The sequence below is a fragment of the Pinus tabuliformis genome, chromosome J (assembly GCF_031772625.1).
Source record: "Pinus tabuliformis cultivar Carrire ecotype Pingquan chromosome J, CPIR1, whole genome shotgun sequence".
Taxonomy (NCBI): domain Eukaryota; kingdom Viridiplantae; phylum Streptophyta; class Pinopsida; order Pinales; family Pinaceae; genus Pinus; species Pinus tabuliformis.
Genome location: NC_142295.1, coordinates 227701839 through 227723261, shown reverse-complemented (window position 1 = coordinate 227723261; position 21423 = coordinate 227701839). Strand labels below are relative to the sequence as shown.

Here is a 21423-nt window from a genome sequence, read left to right as displayed (position 1 = left end):
AGGTTGTTAACTTTTCTAATTTTTCATTTCCCCTTTTGGTTTTAGTCTTCTCGAAAAGGATTAAATATTGCCTTTACCCCTAAAAAGATTCTTATAGAAGACATTATGTGTGATATAGAGTTTGGGGTTAGGGGCTTGCCTAATAATGTTAAGGACACTATAAGGCAAGATTGCACGTTATTCTTGGGAAGGCAAAGCCACCCAGAAGCAATATTAACAAAGCGGAATTTGAGGCCCTGAAATCGTTGAACCAAAACAAGGATATTGTGGTTCTTAAAGCTGACAAAGGAGGGGATGTTGTCATCCTTGGCAAGGAGGATTATCGCCAAAACATGTTGGATCATCTTTTTAATAGTGGAAGCTATAAAAATCTTACCAAGAATCCCCTAAAAAAGATCTCCAGAATAGTCACTTTAGCTATAAAGTCTAGTAACACTATGGATTCCTTTTGCCATAAACTTATTGAGATTAGCCCCATCACTCTAAGGATATATGGGCTTCCAAAGATTCACAAAGAGGGGGCTCCCCTTAGACCCATTGTCAACACCATAGGTGGTCCAACCTACCTCCTAACCAAATACCTTGCCTCCAAGCTTAGACCCCTTGTTGGCCTCACAGAGTCATTCATAAAATACTCTTCATCATTTATCGAGGAGCTGAGGGGCATAAAGTTTGACCCTAAGGACATTCTCATGAGTTTAGATGTGGTTTCATTTTACACTTGCATTCCTATAAAGGAGGCCATTGAGGTCATCAATTGCCTCACTGACCCTGATACTAGCGCTCATTTAGTTGAAGTTTCTGTCACTTCTACCTTTTTCAGCTTCGAAGGTGAATTCTATGAGCAGACCTACAGGGTTGTCATGGGCTCAACCTTGTCCCCAGTTGTTGCTAACATTTTATGGAATAATTTGAATCCAAGGCTTTGGACTCAACCCGTCTCCTGCCCAAGCTTTGGAAGAGATTTTTTGATGATAGTGGTGTCATCTCGTCTCATGGCCAGGAAGAATTAGATCTTTTTTCAAGAATCTCAACAATCAATCCTCCTCCATAAAGTTCACTATGGAGTAGGAAATTAATGGATGTTTTCCTTTCCTTGATGTTCTCATTTATAAGAATGATGGTGATTCTTTCTCCTACCATGTATTTAAGAAGAAAACTCATACTTAGCAGTATCTTCATTCAAGCTCCCATCATTTCCCTATTCAAAATTTGGGTGTCCTCAACACGCTAGCTACTCATGCGCTAAGAATATATGATGGAAAGAACCTTGATAGAGAGGAAGCCCACCTTCTTAACGTTTTTATTAATAATGGTTATAGTAGGCACCAAGGTCTGAAAGCCTTCCTTAAAGCCACCAAAGGTCCTAAGGTTAAGAAAGACCCTAAAGATCGAGTGTCAGGGGTTCATCTCCCTTTCATCCAAGGGACCACAACTGATAATATCGCAAGAATACTTAAAAAGCATATTGTTCCCTCAACCTTTAGACCCCTTAACACCATCCGTAGCTCCCTTAGATTAGTAAAATACCCTGTTGACCCCATGGACATGAAAAGTGTCTATGTTATTCCTTGTTCCTGTGGGACCCCCTATGTTGTTGAAAATGGGTGATCTATTAATCAAAGGATTCATGAGCACTCAACCGACATAAAACATGGGAGGGCCTGGTCTTCCGCCTTGGTAGAACACGTGATAAAGAATAAGCATCACATATGTATTGAGGAGGCATGTGTTATTGCCAAGATTGCACCCTTTCATCACCGGAAATTTAGGGAGGCCATAGAAATTGAAAAAAGGCCGAGCAGTCTCAATAGGGATGACGATTGGAAAATTAGAAGTTGTTGGATCCCTGCCCTTTCTTCCTAGCAGTCACCCTCAACCCCTCCCATTATATTAGTCTTTTTATGGTAGTCTTCTTTGTTTTTTCCTCCTCGTCTTCTGAGTTGTTTGTTTTCCTTTTTGTTTTTAATCAATATTTTAATAAATTATTTTAATCTTAATTTTTTCCTTACATTTCTTCACCTTAAATTTAAGGTCAAAGTTTTTATTTTGAATAAGTCTAAAAATTTGTAGGGCTTAATTATTTAATGTATTTTACAAATAAATAATTTGTATACTTGAACGTGAACATGGATGAAAGAATTATCAAGAAAGAAACTTATTATCCCATTACACCTTTAGATTTAAATAAATAAAATTAATAATCTAAAGGTATAGTGAATAGAGATTGCTATCCGTCATTATAGTTAGGTTCTTTAAATTTAGAATTAAATCATAGATTTAACTAACTAATTAGTTATTTATTCAATAAACATTTATAATTTTTTTTAATAATACTAATAATAATATTAGTTTATGTAATTTTAAATAATAAAAAGATGGTTTACTAATTAGTTCTTGGTTATACTCATTTCAGTTAAATACAAATGGTTACATTTAATAAAAAATGAAAATAAATATAACAAAACCAACTAATTAATTAATTTTTGTTTCTTGGTCCAATCGAGTTGCCAAGTCCAATGTAATCGAGTCCAATGTAATCGTTTCCTGGTCAAATATAGCCATTCAATGATCTGCTCTCTCTATTTAACCTTGAGCGATGATCTTCTCGTTTTTCAACTTGTCATGATGATTAACCACACTTGTTGGTTCGAAACTTGTCAACAAATATATTATGATATGGTTTTCTCAAAAAACTCTTCTCAATAATCTCAATTTAATTCAATTCAACCAATCTCAACTCACATATAAATATATTACCATAATATTACATATATAAAAAATACGATTACATTACATAAATAAAATAATATAACATCTACCATTAAAACATATAAATAAATAAAAATAATCGACACCACTTCACCACCTAAATAACAAATCATACAATATGTCACTTTACATTATCACATATTACACATATTATAAAAGTACAAATCATCAATTTTATTGGAACTATTTCTATACACCATCTATCAAGTTAATCATTACTTTAGTATTTATTTTATTTATTAAGATAATCAATAATTTAATATTTATTAAATGAAAATATGAAATAATAAAATAAATAAAATAATAATTAAATGATAAAAAATTGATAAATAAATTAAATTATTAATAAAAAAACTATTTCTTTTTATAAAAAATTTAAATATTGATTTCACATAAAAATCTAAAAGCAATGAAATCTGGAATCTTTTATTAAAAAAGTTACACCTTAATCTAAACCCTTAAATCATGACAATCTTTTCATTTAAAAGCAATGAAATCTGGAATCTTTTATAATCTTTTATTAAAAAAGTTACACCTTAATCTAAACCCTTAAATCATGACAATCTTTTCATTTTTTCATTTAATCAATGATTTACAGGAACTTTAATCTTACCATCAAAGATTTACGTATTAAAAGAAGAGTTAATAAATAAATTAAATTATGACAATCTTTTCATTTAATCAATGATTTACAGGAACTTTAATCTTACCATCAAAGATTTAAGTATTACAAGAAGAGTTAATAAATAAATTAAATTATTATAAAGATTTTATTACTTTTATTAGGAATTAAAAATATTAATGATTTACAGAAGCTTCAATCTTACCATCAAAGAACGTATTAAAAGAAGAGTTAATAAATAAATTAAATTATTATAAAGAATTTATTTCTTTATTACGAATTTAAACATATCAATGATTTAGAGGAACTTTAATATTACCATCAAAGATTTACGTATGAAAAGAAGAATTAATAAATAAATTAAGTTATTATAAAGAATTTATTTCGAATTTAAAAATAGATTTTATCATCAAAATATTGAATTTTTAATTAAAAATATTAATCATTAATATAAAATTTAAAATCTTAGTATTTTTAAAAATCACATATAAATCTAAAAACACAAATATTTTATTAAAAAAATGATACCTTCACCTAAATATTTTATTAAAAAAATGATACCTTGACCTAAAATCTTAAATTATAGGATCTTTAATCAAGAATTTAATGTGGAATTATTTTTAGTGTCATTTTTTGGAGTTTTCTATAGAAAATTTTGTGGTGAAATCCTGATTTTTGTTATATAAATTAGTTTTTTAATTATATATATGAATTGAGCATTCTGAAAAACTGAAAAATCAAAAAACAGATAAATCATTTTTATTAGGCAGAAATTACCTATTAAACTTATAATTTCAATAAATTTCTAAAATCAACTAAATTTAAATAATAAATCACACTAAACACGACTCTTTTTAATCTATTTATTAAAAATTTAAGCATGCATCTACAATCCCAATATCTCGATCATTCCTAAAATCCTAACATCTTAATCCAAAAACACGATCATTTAATTAAAAAAATTACAAGTAAGCTAATACCTTGAAACATTGGTGCGAGCGTGAATTTTCAAACTTGCTGATCACGTGGGAAAGAAGACCAATAGCAAGCAGCCGGGTACACAGTCAAAGTCTGATACGTTCAGAAATGGACGCATTTTTTTCAAAAATCTCAGACGGATGGCTGAAGGGTCAATTTCGGAGTCACATACGGATGATAAAGTGGTATTAAGATGCCGGAGTGTTGGACGATGATGGTAAAGGTAAGTTGTCAGTGTACCGGACATGTGGTGTGGAGAGCACCTGATCCACGCCTAGCCTGTTCACGTGTTTACGGAACCCTATGGATCCGCGCCGTGAACAATACGCCAGATTTTTTACTTCAGAAATGGGCAGATGGCTGATATGATGTGTGGGTTCCATTAACACGGAACCAATAGCCATTGAGTTTAAAGCTATCCGATGGGACGGGTCATCACACCCTCTGGCAGGAGACTATGGACGGGCGGTATTTCTGGGATTCCGAAATATTGCGAACGAAAATTTTTAACGCATTTTAAAAGGGTATACAGAGGGTATTTAATGATATGTATTTTGGATTCCACAGCGTATTTAATGATTTGGCATTTAGTGAGTTGTATGTTGAGTTTTCTCCTGCAGTAGATGTAAACGTACCATTACAGTGAGTGATGTAATGTTCAAAGATAAGACATTAAATGCTCTGTGTAATTGACTGTTCATTGCTGAAAATTAAAGGAAGGGTACATGAGATTTTTTACATAACGCTGTTCATGCACGGAGCAAAGGATTCGGAATAGACCGGTTACCAAGCCCTATGGCAGGCGAATATCGGTGCAATGCTCGTGGAGATTTTAGTATGTATATCAAATCAGATTGGAATGGAAAACAAAATTCAGATTACTGAGTTTGAGTTTACTATGGGATCTTTAACTTAATTTAGTAAAAAAATCTTAATATACTTGAATTTTTTTCATCAAAACTGCTTGTAATTTAGGCTCTTCTTGATAGAGGGAAAATAATGCTGGTTACTTTTGTTTGCCGGGTCAGAAGTTAAGTGATAAGGGATATGGATATAGTTTTCTTTTGGAAAAAATGGTATTAAATTAAATTTGTTTTTTAATATGTTTTAATGATTTGGGAAAAATTTGTACTAAATCAATTATTATATTTTTAACTTTTACCAATCAATTATTATGTCTTTAACTTTTATCAATCAATTATTATGTCTTTAATTTTTATTAATGGTTAAATTTAAGGCTCTGAGTTTTTTTTTATAGTTAAGGAGTTGGTTTTTTAGAAAATAAAAAATCATTTTTATCTTAAGGAGTCATTCCCTAAAAGAGAAAAAATCATTTTTACCTTTAAGGAGTTCATCCTATAGAAAACATATTTCCTTATCTAGAGGAGAAAAATATTTCCTTACCCCTAAAGAGTCGTTCCCCTAAGGAGACAAAACTATCTTTACCTCTAAGAAGTAGGTTCCCCAAAAGAGGAAAAACTATAGACAAGTGAGCAGGTGGCCCTATAGATCCAACCTTTTAGAGATACATCTTTTAAGTATGGTTGATTGGGTTGGGTATTAAGCTAAGATAAGAATAGATCCAACCAGTGAAATAGATACATCTTTTAAGTATGGTTCACTAGGTTGGGTAATAAGCTAAGATACGAATAGATCCAACCAATGAAATAGATACATCTTTTAAGTATGGTTAATTGGGTTGGGTAATAAGCTAAGATAAGATGTGAGGAATGCTCTTTTAGGTAGTGGAACACAACCACGCCTAGAAAAGTTGCTAGCTACTAATGTTGTCACACAATATAAGCAAGCTCGTAGAACAAGTTGAACTTTATAGTGAGCAAGTGGCCCTATAGATCCAACGAGTGAGAGATACATCTTTTACCACAACCACCGCTCTTTTAGGTAGTGGAACACAACCACCCTAGAAAAGTTGCTAGCTACGTAATGTTGTGACACAATATAAGCAAGTTGGTAGAACAAATCGAACTTTATAGATAGTGAGCAGGTGGCCCTATAGATCCAATGAGAAAGAAATACATCTTTTAAGTATGGTTAATTGGGTTGGGTAATAAGCTAAGATAAGATGATAGTAGCGCTCTGTGGCCCCATAGATCCAACTAGTGAAATAGATACATCTTTTAAGTATGGTTAATTGGGTTGAGTAATAAGCTAAGATAAGAATAGATCCAGAGTCAAATAGATACATCTTTTAAGTATGGTTAATTGGGTTGGATAATAAGCTAAGATAAGATGAGAGCAGTGCTTTTTTAGGTAGTGGAACACAACCACCCCTAGAAAAGTTGCTAGCTACATAATGTTGTCACACAATATAAGCAAGTTGGTAGAACAAATCAAACTTTATAGATAATTAAGCAAAATGCAAAAAAATAATAATCTTTTGTTTTTATTTTTTGAGTCAATATACTTTGGTAATTATGATTAAAAACCAAGAAAAACTTAATAAATGAGTCATTTAGCTTAAAATGTCAATAATTACTTATGGCTTTGTATTAGTTTAAAATGTCAATAATTACTTATGGCTTTGTATTAGGGAGTTTTTTTTGTATTATGGAGTTTTCTTTTTCTCTTTTACACGCAATTGAAATAATTTTATTTTTATATTAAAAATAATAACAATTTATTTTTCAAATTTATTTATATGAATACCATCAAACTAAAAATATATAAAATCTATTTCTGTGTAAAACAACATCAGCTAACTGTAAATAAAATAAACATATAAAATTCCTTTCTTTTTGAAAGAAATCTATTTAATGTTAAGTACAGCTGACAAAACAAAGCCTTGGCTAGAGTTTGGCTAAATAAATATCTATAATCAGAATCTGTTCAGTGGACCAACCTCAGCTGAAACTCGGCAATATTAAAATTTATGGTTTGAAATTTGAATCTCTTTAATTAGGTTATGAGGTTTCGATGGATCTTGGGACCTTAAGAACTTCCTAGGAGACTTTTGAGACTCTGGAACTAATAGAATAATGATTTATAATGTTAATTAGGGTAGAGCAATGAATGGAATTACGGTTCACATTCACGTCAATTTTCACGTTGGAACAAGTGTTTGATATGATGTGCTTTGATGTACTTTTTCTCAACCACTCGTAATGCGACGAAATATATCTGTTGAATGGATGAACGTAAAATGCGCTCTTTAGAGGTCATCATAGATGGGGAGATAAAAAATCGTTCGGCAATAATTGGAGGAAAGCCACAGTCATGTGACAAAGTTTCATGACCAGACTTTAACAAAGATGATCCTACGCGCTAATGTCACCCTTGTCCGACGAAATAACATCAAGGTTTACTGTAAATTCCTTGCTTGGATTTTATTCTAACACGTTAGATTTTATTGGGTTTAGATAAAATTCTTGTTTTCTTCCTTGGGAAAGGCAAGAAGTATTTTATTGGGTTTATATAAAATTCTAGTTTTTATCCTTGGGAAAAGCCTGAAGTATTTTATTGGGTTTATATTTAACTCTAGGTTTTTCTTTGGGAAAAGCATTAATCATTATATGAGGAAAAGACTAATAATGGTGATGGATAAAATTAATTTAAATTTATTTTAAAAAAATCTAAAACTATCACATCTACATATATAATTTGTATATATTTATTAAATTTGTATTATTTTTCATTATTAATTTTTTTTTTATTTAATTTTCTTTTTATTTTATATTAAAAACAATATTTATAGTAGTTTAAATTTATTTTAATTTTATAAAGGAATTTTTTCCAACTCTTTCAATATGAAGTTCACGAGAGTTTGTTACTCTTATAATAATGTCGATTTACTCTTATAATAATCTTGATTTTTTTCTTTACTGTAATTGAAATAAAAAGATATGATAGATCCTTTATATTGGAGTTGATCACCTCTTCATGGTATCTTAATTTTTTGTTATCCTCTAATCATTTATCACACCACAATTTTTTTTAAAATTTAGATGTAATACTATTTATAACATTATTTTTATTGTTCACATTAACCTTTTCATTTATTCCCTAATAGTATAACTAAGACTTAGAAATATTAGTTACCTCTTATTACTCATGTTCTCAATGGGGATAAATGCTTGCTTCTATGAAGAGGATAAAATATTATACATTACCTTTACTCTTAAAAATATAAGTTATAAAACATTTTTGTATTTGCTTGGTCTCTTCCCATGGTTTTGTAAAGAATTTGTAACACCAATATTCACAAGCATATAAGGTGACATGGGTGATTTGGTTATCAAAGAAGACATTCTTCTTATCCCATAGCTAAAAGTTTCTTGATTTACATTTTTTTCTACTTCATAATAAACATTCCACCGTGCATTTATTATTTTCCTAATGCAATAGTTCTAGTTAGTTAAGCTAGCCATGAAGATGGATTCACATATATTTGTATAAAGTCACCTTCAAATTATTACTATCATACACAAAACTAGCTTAAGAATCTTTTTGGAATTCATTAATTTTGTGAGTGGTAATAGTCATGCCTATACTATAATATAAATCCTTAGGATTTTTAGTTGCATGTGGGATCATAGTGAGTCATTGCCATAAAAATAATATCATTAGTGTAAAAAAAAAGGTGATGACTATACTAGTGATAGTTGAGATGACACTACTTCTTCCAAAGAATCCTTTAACTTGTCAATCTATATGCCAAACTAGCTTAGGGAACATAGGAAAACTTCTATCTAACTTTTATCTTACTCTTAACTTGAAAGGACCTTTGAGCTATTTTAAACTATTCTAAATTTAGTCCCAACCCCTATATCAAGATCTTTTCTAGAATCAATAAAAAAATGTAACACATTAGTTTTATTATTGTAATACTTTTTCAAATTGATTTTAGGCATAACAAGACATTTCATAATTCCATAATCGCATGATAACTAAAAAATTTAACTTAACCTTGCTTCATTTGCCATAACTTTCTAGCCATAAGTTTTATAAAATAATTCTATATAACATAAATAAAATAATGTTAATCATAATCATTCTATAAAAATTGCTTTTATCTTTTTTCTTTTTTTTTTAAGTATAACAATAATACTTTAAATTTAAGAATTAGAAACACCTTGCATCACTACTAAATTAAAAAACATCATTACTAAATTAGGGGAGGAAATTGGGATAAACCCTCTCATTTTTAACATTATTTCTAGATAGTTTTTAATACCGTCACATTTCTTGTTTGTTGATATATATATATATATATATATATATATATATATATATATATATATATATATTTGGTGGGTGGGTGGTTATGTGGGGGATGGAATGGATTGAATTACTATATTTAAGAATTAGCAAAATTTTCAAATCATAAATTACCATTTTAATATTTTTTTGTTAATTTTTTATTAGATGTTTTGTCACTAGTTATTTTAATTTTTTTATTAGATTTGAAGGGATATGATTTATTAGCCGTTATATTAAAGAATTAGTAAATATTTTTAAGATTGAAATTAAGATTTTTTGTTATTTTATTTTTATATTATGATTTTATATATATATTTTTATATGTAGAAAAGGAATATCATATTTTTGTTGGGATAATAATAAAAATTCTCGTATAATTTTGATATAATATGGTGTTTTTTTGGAAATCTAAGTTATATTGGTTAAGATTTAATATTTTAGGTGTCAAAAAGTTTTTGATGATATTAAATCCATTTTCATAGTCAAAAATACTATTAAACACTCTTATTATAAGTTAAATAAAAAAAATCCCAGTCAAAACAAATTTTAGATTAATATGAATATTACATTGCTTATGATAAAATAGAATAATTATTATCTTCTTCCTAAATTAAATTATTATGAATAATATGAATTTTTATTAAAAATTTAATGAACTTTCATGATTTCCTATTGAGGTAATGACTTCGAGTAATAACTTTATGTTTATAATTAAATTTCTATTAAAAATTTAATAAACTTTGATGCTTTCTTATTCAAGTAATGACTTAAATGTAATGAATTTATATATAATTTTTATTAGTAATTTAAATTTCTATTAAAAATTTAATAAATTTTGATGCTTTTCCATTTAAATAATGACTTTGATGTAATAACTTCATACCCATAAATATGTTCATAACTTCATATTCTCACTAATTTTATGTGCCTGAATTGTAAGTCATATTCGTAATTTAAATTTCTATTAATAATTTAATAAACTTTGATACTTTCCCATTGATACTTTGCAAGTGAGGTAATGACTTTATGCCTATAAATATGCTGAGTAGTTAGCGTCATATCCTCACTCATGTTATGCGCCTGAGTTGTCATTCTGATGATTTCCTCATCCACGGGTTGAGAACCGTGAGAAAGCCAGTAGTCTTCATTTTTGAAGTATGGAGAAGGAAGCACGATCGGGGAAGGTGGAGTATGAAGAGCCCCCTTCTGCTCCGCTTTTAGACACAAACGAATTCTATCTCTGGTCGTTCTACAGAGCCATCATAGCCGAGTTCGTGGCCACGCTTTTGTTTCTATATGTGACAATTGCCACCGTCATCGGGAATGCTAGCGATAAGAGTCCGTGTGGAGGCGTGGGTACCCTGGGTATCGCCTGGTCCTTCGGCGGAATGATCTTTGTCCTCGTGTATTGCACCGCTGGAATTTCAGGTGGTAATCTCATTATAGTAATCAGTGACTTTTTTCTTCCCTGAATTCGTTGATATTTGATTTGAGAAAACCCTAAAATGTTGTAGCAGGTGGGCATCTAAACCCCGCAGTCACGTTCGGCCTGTTTGTTGCTCGGAAAGTGACTCTGAATCGAGCAGTCTTGTACATGGTGGCACAGTGTTTGGGCGCAATCTGCGGGGCAGGGATGGTGAAAGCGTTGCAGAAAACTTACTATTCAAGTGGCGGGGGAGGAGCGAATTCAGTGTCGAAGGGATACTGCAATGAAACAGCTCTCACCGCAGAGATCGTTGGCACTTTCATCTTGGTCTATACCGTCTTCTATGCGACCGACACCAAGAGCAACGCCCGCGACGCTCACGTTCCTGTACGTTTTATTATAGATTCTTCATATCTGAAACATCGTATTTCTATATAGAAATATCTCGTAGCATCAGATGGAAAAGCGGTCGACTAACTAACGAAATGTGTAGTTAGGGCTTGAAATTAATTTGATTTTAGATTCGAAAATATTTTGAAATTCTATCGATAAAAGTAACATCAATGGTTTCACTTCGCTTTTATCTGTAACATTCCAAATATTAACATTTTCGAAAACTGATTAACTCCATTACGCATTTTGAATCATGGCAATTTGATTTATTTTAACTGGAGTTTGAAGAAAATATTGAGAAGAAAATCAGTTTTCTTTAACTTTAACTTTAGTTTCATTCACAGTTGGGTACTATGAAAAGATATAAAAACCTTCCTTGCAGCAATTTGAATCATCATTTCAACATTTTTTTGCTGGATGTGGACAAAATGTTGAGAAAAAAATCTGTTTGTAAAAGTTAACTTGTTTTATTCAAATAGTGCAAATTGAAAAATATAAAAGCTTACTTTGTTTAAAAGTAGGTAATGAAAAAGTGGTTATTCTTATTTTGATTGTAAATTTGGAGAATATTTCTAAATCTCATCGGAATCAGCAGGAATTTGTATACTGAATAAGTTCAATACTTTTAAATATTGAATAGTATTGTAAATTCCTGAAAGTATTCCAAAGATATAAAAACCTAAGGCAATCTGAAAGTGGGAGTTTCATATTTCTGAAATTTGCATTCAAAATAAGTAAACACTTTCGCATGCTAAAGTTTTACAAATTCCAAAAGTATGTACAAGATATAAAAACCTAATAAGCCTGTGTGATAACCAGCTTGGTATCTGAGTTTCTACTCTTTGCACAATCACCAGTGTATTGATCACAGTATGAGCTAACAGGTTCCGTGCTCCGCCCTTCCTAAGATTCCGTCTCTATAAATGAGAGAGATCGTAATGTTCTCCTTGGAGGTGAAATTTCCAGTCGTACTATTTCTTTTGGAAATGGGATGTGCACCTCGCCCTGGACGATTTCTGGTGAGGAATTCCATGTGAAAGATTTCTGGTGAGGAATTTCCATGTGAACCTTGCCTGTACGTTATCAATGCCCATTTCTTGAACGTGTATGGAGTAATCAATTTTATTATTTTATTATACACTGATTATTTTATCTATTAATAGATGCTAATATACTGATTGGCGCAGGCTTTGGCTCCCCTTTCAATTGGTTTTGCTGTATTCATGGTACACTTGGCAACCATTCCCGTCACTGGAACGGGCATCAATCCTGCCAGAAGCTTTGGAGCAGCCGTGATTTATGGCCATAAGAAATCCTGGGACGACCATGTAAGAAGAAGATAATAGTCTCCTTTCTGTTGTTTTCTATTTATCAGTGTTGCAGATTTTATGGAATTAAATTTTGATTGTTACATTGCAGTGGATCTTCTGGGTTGGTCCTCTTATTGGAGCTACGGTAGCTGCTGCATTTCACAAATACGTTATCCGAGCATCCCTTAAATGGCACAGCAAAGAAACCAACAATGTTTAATGCAGAAACTGGACTTTGTTCATGCGGATGAATTTGTGTTGTAGAAATCGTGTTTGCTTTTAGATGTTGTATGTTTTGAGGGACCAATATTTCACGTACGCCGGATGTTAATCTCAGAATAGGCATCAATAGATGCTAAAATAAGTTTGATACGATGGCAAAAAATATTGTTGTCCTTATTTTTGGCAAGTTGATTCCCATCGTATTTTGTCCGCTAAACAATTTTAATGTCAGGATTGTGTTGATAAGGATTGTGTTTTATAAACAGTGTTTTTTTTTAAATCTAAAATAATCAGTAATTGATGTGAGTTATCCTGGACTTGATAAGAGTTATCCTGAACTTGATGAGAGTTATAGAAAATGGTATTCTTGTTATTATTTGACATTTTCATACCTATTGTATTTTCTTTGCCCAAAAATATTAGGATTATGTCTTATAAATATAATGTAATGACTTTATACCTATAAATATCCTAAGCAGTTAGCGTCATATCCTCACTAATGTTATGCGCCTGAGTTGTCATTCTGATGATTTCCTCATCCACTGGTTGAGAACTGTGAGAAAGCCAGTAGTCTTCATTTTTAAGTATGGAGAAGGAAGCGCGATCGGGGAAGGTGGAGTATGAAGAGCCCCCTTCTGCTCTGCTTTTAGACACAAACGAATTCTATCTCTGGTCGTTCTACAGAGCCATCATAGCCGAGTTCGTGGGCACGCTTTTGTTTCTATATGTGGCAATTGCCACAGTCATCGGGAATGCTAACGATAAGAGTCCCTGTGGAGGCGTGGGTAACCTGGGTATCGCCTGGTCCTTCGGCGGAATGATATTTGTCCTCGTGTATTGCACCGCTGGAATTTCAGGTGGTAATCTTATTATAGTAATTAGTGATTTTTTTCTTCCCTGAATTCGTTGATATTTGAATTGAGAAAACCATATAATGTTGTTGCAGGTGGGCATCTAAACCCCGCAGTCGCGTGCGGGCTGTTTGTTGCTCGGAAAGTGACTCTGAATCGAGCAGTCTTGTACATGGTGGCACAGTGTTTGGGCGCAATCTGCGGGGCAGGGATGGTGAAAGCGTTGCAGAAAACTTACTATTCTAGTGGCGGTGAAGGGATACGGCAATGAAACAGCTCTCACCGCAGAGATAGTTGGCACTTTCGTCTTGTTGTATACGTTTTATTATAGATTCTTCAGATCTGAGACATCGTATTTCTATTTCTCTATATAGAAATATCTCGTAGCATCAGATCGAAAAGCGGTCGACTAACTAACTAAATGTGTAGTTAGGGCTTGAAATTAATTTGATTTTAGATTCGAAAAATATTTTGAAATTTTATCGATAAAATTAACATCAATGGTTTCACTTCGCTTTTATCTGTAACATCCCAAATATTAACATTTTCGAAAACTATAAAGAAAAAAGTAAACAACCCATTCCATTGATTGAATGCTACCATGAAAAGTTCAAATTTGAATAATAACAATAGGTTGTGTATGATTTTTTAGATTACATCTGCATCTCAGTAACTCCATTACGCATTTTGAATCATGCAATTTGATTTATTTTAACTGGAGTTTGAAGAAAATATTGAGAAGAAAATCAGTTTTCTTTAACTCTAACTTTGGTTTCATTCACAGTTGGGTACTATGAAAAGATATAAAAACCTTCCTTGCAGCAATTTGAATCATCATTTCAACATGTTTTGCTGGATGTGGACAAAATGTTGAGAAAAAAATATGTTCGTAAAAGTTAACTTGTTTTATTCAAATAGAGCAAATTGAAAAATATAAAATCTTATTTTATTTAAAAGTAGGTAATCGAAAAGTGGTTATTCTTATTTTGATTGTAGATTTGGAGAATATTTCTAAATCTCATAGGAATCAGCAGGAATTTGTATTCTGAAGAAGTTCTATACTTTTAAATAGGGAATAGTGTTGTAAATTCCTGAAAATATTCCAAAGATATAAAAACTTAATCTGAAAATGGGAATTTCATATTTCTGAAATTTGCATTCAAAATAAGTAAACACTTTCGCATGCTAAAGTTTTACAAATTCCAAAAGTATGTATAAGATATAAAAGCCTAATAATCCTGTGTGATAACCAGCTTGGTATCCGAGTTTCTACTCTTTGCACAGTCACCAGTTTATTGACCACAGTATGAGCTAACAGGTTCCGTGCTCTGCCCTTCCTAAGATTCCGTCTCTATAAATGAGAGAGATCGTAATGTTCTCCTTGGAGGTGAAATTTCCAGTCGTACTATTTCTTTTGGAAATGGGATGTGCACCTCGCCCTGGACGATTTCTGTTGAGGAATTCCATGTGAAAGATTTCTGGTGAGGAATTTCCATGTGAACCTTGCCTGTACGTTATCATTGTCCATTTCTTGAACGTGTATGCAGTAAGCAATTTTATTATTATGTATGATACACTGATTATTTTATCTATTAATAGATGCTAATATACTGATTGGCGCAGGCTTTGGGTCCGCTTTCAATTGGTTTTGCTGTATTCATGGTACACTTGGCAACCATTCCCGTCACTGGAACGGGCATCAATACTGCCAGAAGCTTTGGAGCAGCCGTGATTTATGGCCATAAGAAATCCTGGGACGACCATGTAATAAGAAGATAATAGTCTCCTTTCTGTTGTTTTCTATTTATCGGTATTGCAGATTTTATGGAATTAAATTTTGATTGTTAAATTGCAGTGGATCTTCTGGGTTGGTCCTCTTATTGGAGCTACGGTAGCTGCTGCATTTCACAAATACGTTATCCGAGCATCCCTGAAATGGCACAGCAAAGAACCCAACAATGTTTAATGCAGAAACTGGACTTTGTTCATGCGGATGCATTTGTGTTGTAAAAATTGTGTTTGCTTTTAGATGTTGTATGTTTTGAGGGGCCAATATTTCACGTACGCTGGATGTTAATCTCAGAATAGGCATCACTAGATGCTAAAGTAAATTTGATACGATAGCAAAAAATATTGTTGTCCTTATTTTGCAAGTTGATTCCAATCGTATTTTGTCCGCCAAACAATTCTAATGTCAGGATTGTGTCTTATAAACAGTGTTATTCTTGTCATTATTTGGCATTTTCATAGCTATCGTATTTTCTTTGCCGAAAAATGTCAGGATTATGTCTTATAAACAGTGGTATTCTTCTCATTGTCTGGCATTTTCATAGCTATCGTATTTTCTTTGCCCAAAAATGTCAGGATTATGTCTTATAAAGAGTGTTATTCTTGTCGTTATTTGGCATTTTCATAGCTATCGTATTTTCTTTGCCCAAAAATGTCAGGATTATGTCTTATAAACAGTGTTATTCTTGTCGTTATTTGGCAGTTTTATAGCTATCGTATTGTCTTTGCCCAAAAATTCCAAAGTGAAGGTTACGTCTATCAATTAGTATTTTGCCAAATGAGATGTATTATCAAGGTTTCAAATGTGATCCGCTCTCTGAGTGTGAATGTCGGCGTTCCTTTAATTTCATTTGTATTATACACGTATCAAATGTGATCTGTTCTCTGAGCGTGAATGTCAGCTTTCCTTTAAAATGATGTTGACATTGCTAAGGGTATGATGTTTATACTTCCACACTTTAACTGTGAAAGTGATGCACAGCTAAGTTGCGACCAAAATAAAACAAAATTAAAATGATTTTAAGGACAACTCTTCAGAGTCTAAATTATTCCAACAACAGCACGAAACAAGAAAGAATTGGTGGCTGATCGGAATGTCCTGCATTGATGACTGAAAGATACAAAAAAGGGCATCTGCAAACGTTCAGAGGTGTCTACAATCTTCGGTGTGTTCCCTCGATCTAAGTATTATGTCTATGATGTAGCTTGCCTAAACTCGGGGCATGCAAATGTGTGCTGTTACATTTATAGCCAATTTTTTCTCGTCGAAATCATTTTATCTTAATAATTTATCAAAAGATAATTCTTTTCCTTAAGGAAAAATAAACCTTTTAATATTTTATAGAAAATTAAAAAACACAATTTTTAGGTTGAATGGCAGTATACTTGATAATTTAAATGAAGCAAATAAGACATTACCAAAAAACACTTCAAATTAAGATGGAAACCATTTCAATATCTAATAACAAAGTTTTTTTAATAACATATTTGTTATTACATTATTTTTGTTTGTCATTATTTTAAATGAAATAATTTTTTCTTGAACCAAGATAAAAGATTTTTGAACTTTTATATAAGCTTAATACTTTTACTTGTTTTGAAGGGAAATTTTTATGGTAGGCCACATAGCAAGGAGTTAAGCTGTAAAATTTGTGCCTTTGTGAATACTTGGTTTACATTTAATAATCAAACATTGACTCCAGGTTTCCTATCTTTTCATTCCAAAAGATAGGAAATCTCGAGTCAATGTTTGATGATTAAATGCATATTAGATAATTCACCAAGGCACAAATTTTATATATATATATATATATATATATATATAGCATCACTGTAATTTAAATATTAAAGAAATAATTTGTAATTTAAATATTAAAGAAATAATTAATATAAAATATATAGATTAATCAATTATAAAATATAATAATTTAATAATTTCTAATAATAATATATATAATTTATACTAATATCCATATAGATTCAAGGGCAGAGGGGTATTAAATTTCTTGAAATGCAAACTTCTATGGTCAATACTATTTAATTTTACATATTGAAATATTTTGTTTGTGATCTAAATAATTTTTTTATATTATTGTTATTATTTAAATGCTACACAATTTTTTATTAAAAATTAAATGAATTATATTTGAAGAAATTATTTTAAATTGAAGTAATTTTTACAATAGAATATTTTATTATGTTCAATATATATATGAATGATGTTAAACTAAATTAGTTAATATGGATATTTACATAGTTGGTTGAAGTCTTGTATTGAGATGAGAATCATACATTTTGTAGTGAATAAAATTAAGTGGAATAAAATTAGGTAGGTGAGAAATATACATTTTGTAAGTGAGAAATATATATTTTTTTAAGTGAAATAAAATTAGAAAAAATAACCATCATTTTTTCTAACAAACCAAAACAACAATACCATTATATATATAATTAATCTTACAGAATATATATTTCTCTTTACAAAATTGTGAACTTACTATCTAATTTAACCATGAGATATAGTCACCACCCGTTTCTAATTCAAATCTCAAAAAGAAAATCTGAAATGGAGAGGACGTTTTACAATTTAACCCATGAGATGCAGTCGACACCCGTTTCTAATTCAAATCTCTAAAGGAAATTCACGTTTTAGAAAATTAGAAAAACTATTCAAACGACCTCACGACTCCAATATTCTAATTCAATTATCAAAAGGAAAATCTGAAATGGAAAGCACGTTTTAGAAAAACTATTCAAAGGACCTCACAATCTAATAATAAATATCCCATCCTTCGATTCTGTATACAACCTAGCCTCCACGTTTAACCTAGTTAAACAAAGAAAATACATTAAACTTAAATTATTATTATTACATTAAAATTTAACTTAACATTCTCAATGAATATATAGATTTGAACTTTTTCTTCCATAAGATTTAGTGTAAGGCATTCGCTTTGGCTGGATGCAAAGTACGCGATTTGTTAGGTTGGAATATTATTATGTCGGACTATCCTTTAAAGATTTGTTTTTTCCCACTATAATGCATGCTCATGCTAGGAAATTGCCCACTAACTTGGAATCAATAAGACTCTCATGCTACGGAAATTGCCCACTAAGTTGGAATCAATAATTAGTCTCACGCTTGTAGTTTTTCGCTGTTCACCAGCATATGTCTATGTACGAATGCATTTTCAATCAACCCCGTCTGGACTCTGGAGGGCCGTGGAGGGCCGTGAATATGCGTAGGAACTTTTTCCCTTCAAACATTTACAAAATTGTCAATATCTTTTTTTGAAATCGTGAAAATTTTTAAAATCGTGAAAATTTTTAAAGAAATTATTAAAAATAAACCTGTTTTGAAATTCCAACCTTAAGTAGATCTAGTATCTGAATACATTGTCATCAATCGCATGTGGACTGAGGGTAGATCTAGTATCTGAATACATTGTCATCAATCGCATGTGGACTGAGGGCCGTGAAACTGCAGCTTTATTGATTCTTTACTTGAATAAGACCAACCTTTACATGGAACATACCTATTTGACAAAATACGATATGTTTAATCTCTGAAAGTTATCTGGTGTGGAATGAACATATATAATTTTTTGTCCTCTCGTATGAAATGTAATGCAGTACATCAATAGTAAAATCAAACCTAGGTAAACAGGGAGCAGAATTTCCGGGTAGATGGGCTCTCGCATCGTGGCTTAGTTTTTTAGTCTGGACTGATCTGCTTTAAATGCTTGGTACAGGATTTTATTGTTGGCTCTGAATGCTTGGTACAAGATTTTATTGATGGCTCTGGTGTTTTCCCCGGTTCTTTTTTCATTTTCTTGAGAATTGTTTTTGGTCATTTTCTTTCTCAACATTAGTCACTTCGGGCTACACTGGCTGCTCCCTTGTTTGTCAGTGGGTACTCTGTTTTTTCGGTTGGAAATCTCTAATTTACAATTAGTGACTATCTTTATTTGCAGATATTATAGTTTTATGCTTACTGTGTATTTGTAACAGATTATATTAATATATATATATATATATATATATATATATATTTTTTTTTTCTGCAAAAAAATATATACAAACTTATAAAATGTATAGAATGACGGGCTTGATATATAATTTTTTTTGTCCTCCTATATGGAATGTAATGTAAAAGTAAAATCAAAACTAGGTATACAAACTTATAAAATGTATGGAATAAACTGCTTGATGTATAATTTTTTGTCCTCTAGTATGGAATGTAATGCAGTACATCACTAGTAATGGAATGTAATGCAATATTATTAGTAAAATCAAATCTAGATATACAAACTTATAAAATGTATGGAATGAATTGCTTGAAATATATTCTGTCCTCTCGTATGAAATGTAATGCAGTACATCATTAGTAAGATCAAGTCTGAGTATACAAACTTATAAAATATATTAATATGAGTTTGGTTATGTTGTATTTTTCTAAGGAAAATTATAATTAATTTTAATTATAAAATTTTTAAATATTTTTTTCAAAATATTAAATTTGGAAAAAACATTTTAAACCAAAAAATTTACAATATAAAAAAGCTTTAACAACCAATTCCAACTCAATATTTAACAACCGATTCCAACTCTATATATACTTTTCAAAATATTTTGAACTTTTTCCTGGACAGTTATCACTGGTCTTATTAAGTGATATTCAGATTGAAGCAAATGAGTGCATGGTTCAATGGCGGGGCTGTCCGCTTATTCGCGTTCTGTTTCGATTCACTATGGTGATGCTGTTCTGCAGTTATTTATATGATGGTCAGTGCATATTGATATATGGTCATGATGGTCAGTGCATATTGATATATGGTCAATGATGTTTGATTGATGTGATGCTTATCATCCTGGATACATGTAAATATATTGTACATATGACTTAATAAATGCTTTTTCAATGGACTAGCCACCCCCATTTTACAAGTGATATTCAGATTGAAATTTCAAAATAAATCAACTTATTAAATTTGATAGTTTTCACATCAATCTGATCAGCTCACAATTTCAAAAAAATATTTTAAAGATTCTATAAAAGTTTTAACTGACAAATGACTTGATCGTCAAATCGGCTTCTACTGATCATGTAAATATAGTATGTAGCAAACACTTTATGTGCGCAGAAGAACGATAAATATTTTCAAGGACAGACAATAAATGTCTCTCGGAGAAGCTAAGACATGCAATTAATATTGAGCTGTACTTATAGTTGGCAACTTGGCACTTTCGTCTCTGTGTCTGCCGTCTTCTCTGCGAATACAGTCTTCGGATTTGAAAACAAGAGCTATGATATTTCTATATGGTACGTCGTCTTCTCTGCGAATACAGTCTTCAGATTTGAAAACAAGAGCTATGATATTTCTATATGTCGTACCATCGGATAGAAAAGCGGTCGACTGGATAACTAAATGTGTTAACTAATTAATTTCACTATCTATTCCGAAAATATTTTGAAATTTGATGAATAAAAGTAATTTCAATAATTTCACTCAGTTTACTATTATCTATAACTTTCCAAACATTTCAAAATCAATATTTAAGATAAGGATAGCCACAGTCAACAGTCCCTTGAAAAGTTACAATTTGGATAATTACAATGAGTTAGGATTACATCTGCATTTGAGTAACTCCATACTGCATTTGAATCAGGGAAAAGTTGATTTTCTTTAACTGGAGTTCTGAATCATCGCAATTTAATCTTTTTTAAGTAGAATTTGATAATAACATATTGACGAAAAAATCTGTTTAAGTTTAGCTTTCATTGAAAGTTGGGTGATACGAAAAATATATAAAAACCATTTTTACAGCCATGTGAATTATCAT

The 21423-nt window shown here is 31.0% G+C and overlaps 2 protein-coding genes and 1 pseudogene across 3 annotated transcripts; all 3 read left to right on the top strand.

The window, feature by feature from the left end:
• Window positions 1–437: 437 nt before the first annotated feature.
• On the top strand, window positions 438–1013 carry LOC149226561 (uncharacterized). Its single transcript, XM_089380232.1, has one exon. It carries the CDS (start codon window positions 438–440, stop codon window positions 1011–1013), a length of 576 nt encoding a protein of 191 aa, XP_089236358.1.
• A 9631-nt stretch (window positions 1014–10644) lies between these two features.
• On the top strand, window positions 10645–13250 carry LOC149226560 (putative aquaporin PIP2-8). The gene is made up of 4 exons (XM_089377521.1): window positions 10645–11017; window positions 11107–11402; window positions 12596–12736; window positions 12828–13250. Exons 1-4 carry the CDS (start codon window positions 10747–10749, stop codon window positions 12936–12938), a joined length of 819 nt encoding a protein of 272 aa, XP_089233647.1. The 5' UTR covers window positions 10645–10746; the 3' UTR covers window positions 12939–13250.
• A 151-nt stretch (window positions 13251–13401) lies between these two features.
• Window positions 13402–16149, top strand: LOC149226559 (putative aquaporin PIP2-8; annotated as a pseudogene). The gene is made up of 4 exons (XR_016248295.1): window positions 13402–13797; window positions 13887–14153; window positions 15415–15555; window positions 15647–16149. The product of XR_016248295.1 is annotated as a putative aquaporin PIP2-8 (transcript).
• Window positions 16150–21423: the final 5274 nt, after the last annotated feature.

What these genes read in the sequence shown, in the direction of transcription:
- LOC149226561 (XM_089380232.1), top strand. Translation starts at nt 438, where the DNA reads ATGGATTCCTTTTGCCATAAACTTATTGAGATTAGCCCCATCACTCTA.
- LOC149226560 (XM_089377521.1), top strand. Translation starts at nt 10,747, where the DNA reads ATGGAGAAGGAAGCACGATCGGGGAAGGTGGAGTATGAAGAGCCCCCT. An exon ending in CCCGCGACGCTCACGTTCCT is followed by an intron (nt 11,403 to 12,595) that starts GTACGTTTTATT and finishes TGATTGGCGCAG; the next exon opens with GCTTTGGCTCCCCTTTCAAT. An exon ending in AGAAATCCTGGGACGACCAT is followed by an intron (nt 12,737 to 12,827) that starts GTAAGAAGAAGA and finishes GTTACATTGCAG; the next exon opens with TGGATCTTCTGGGTTGGTCC.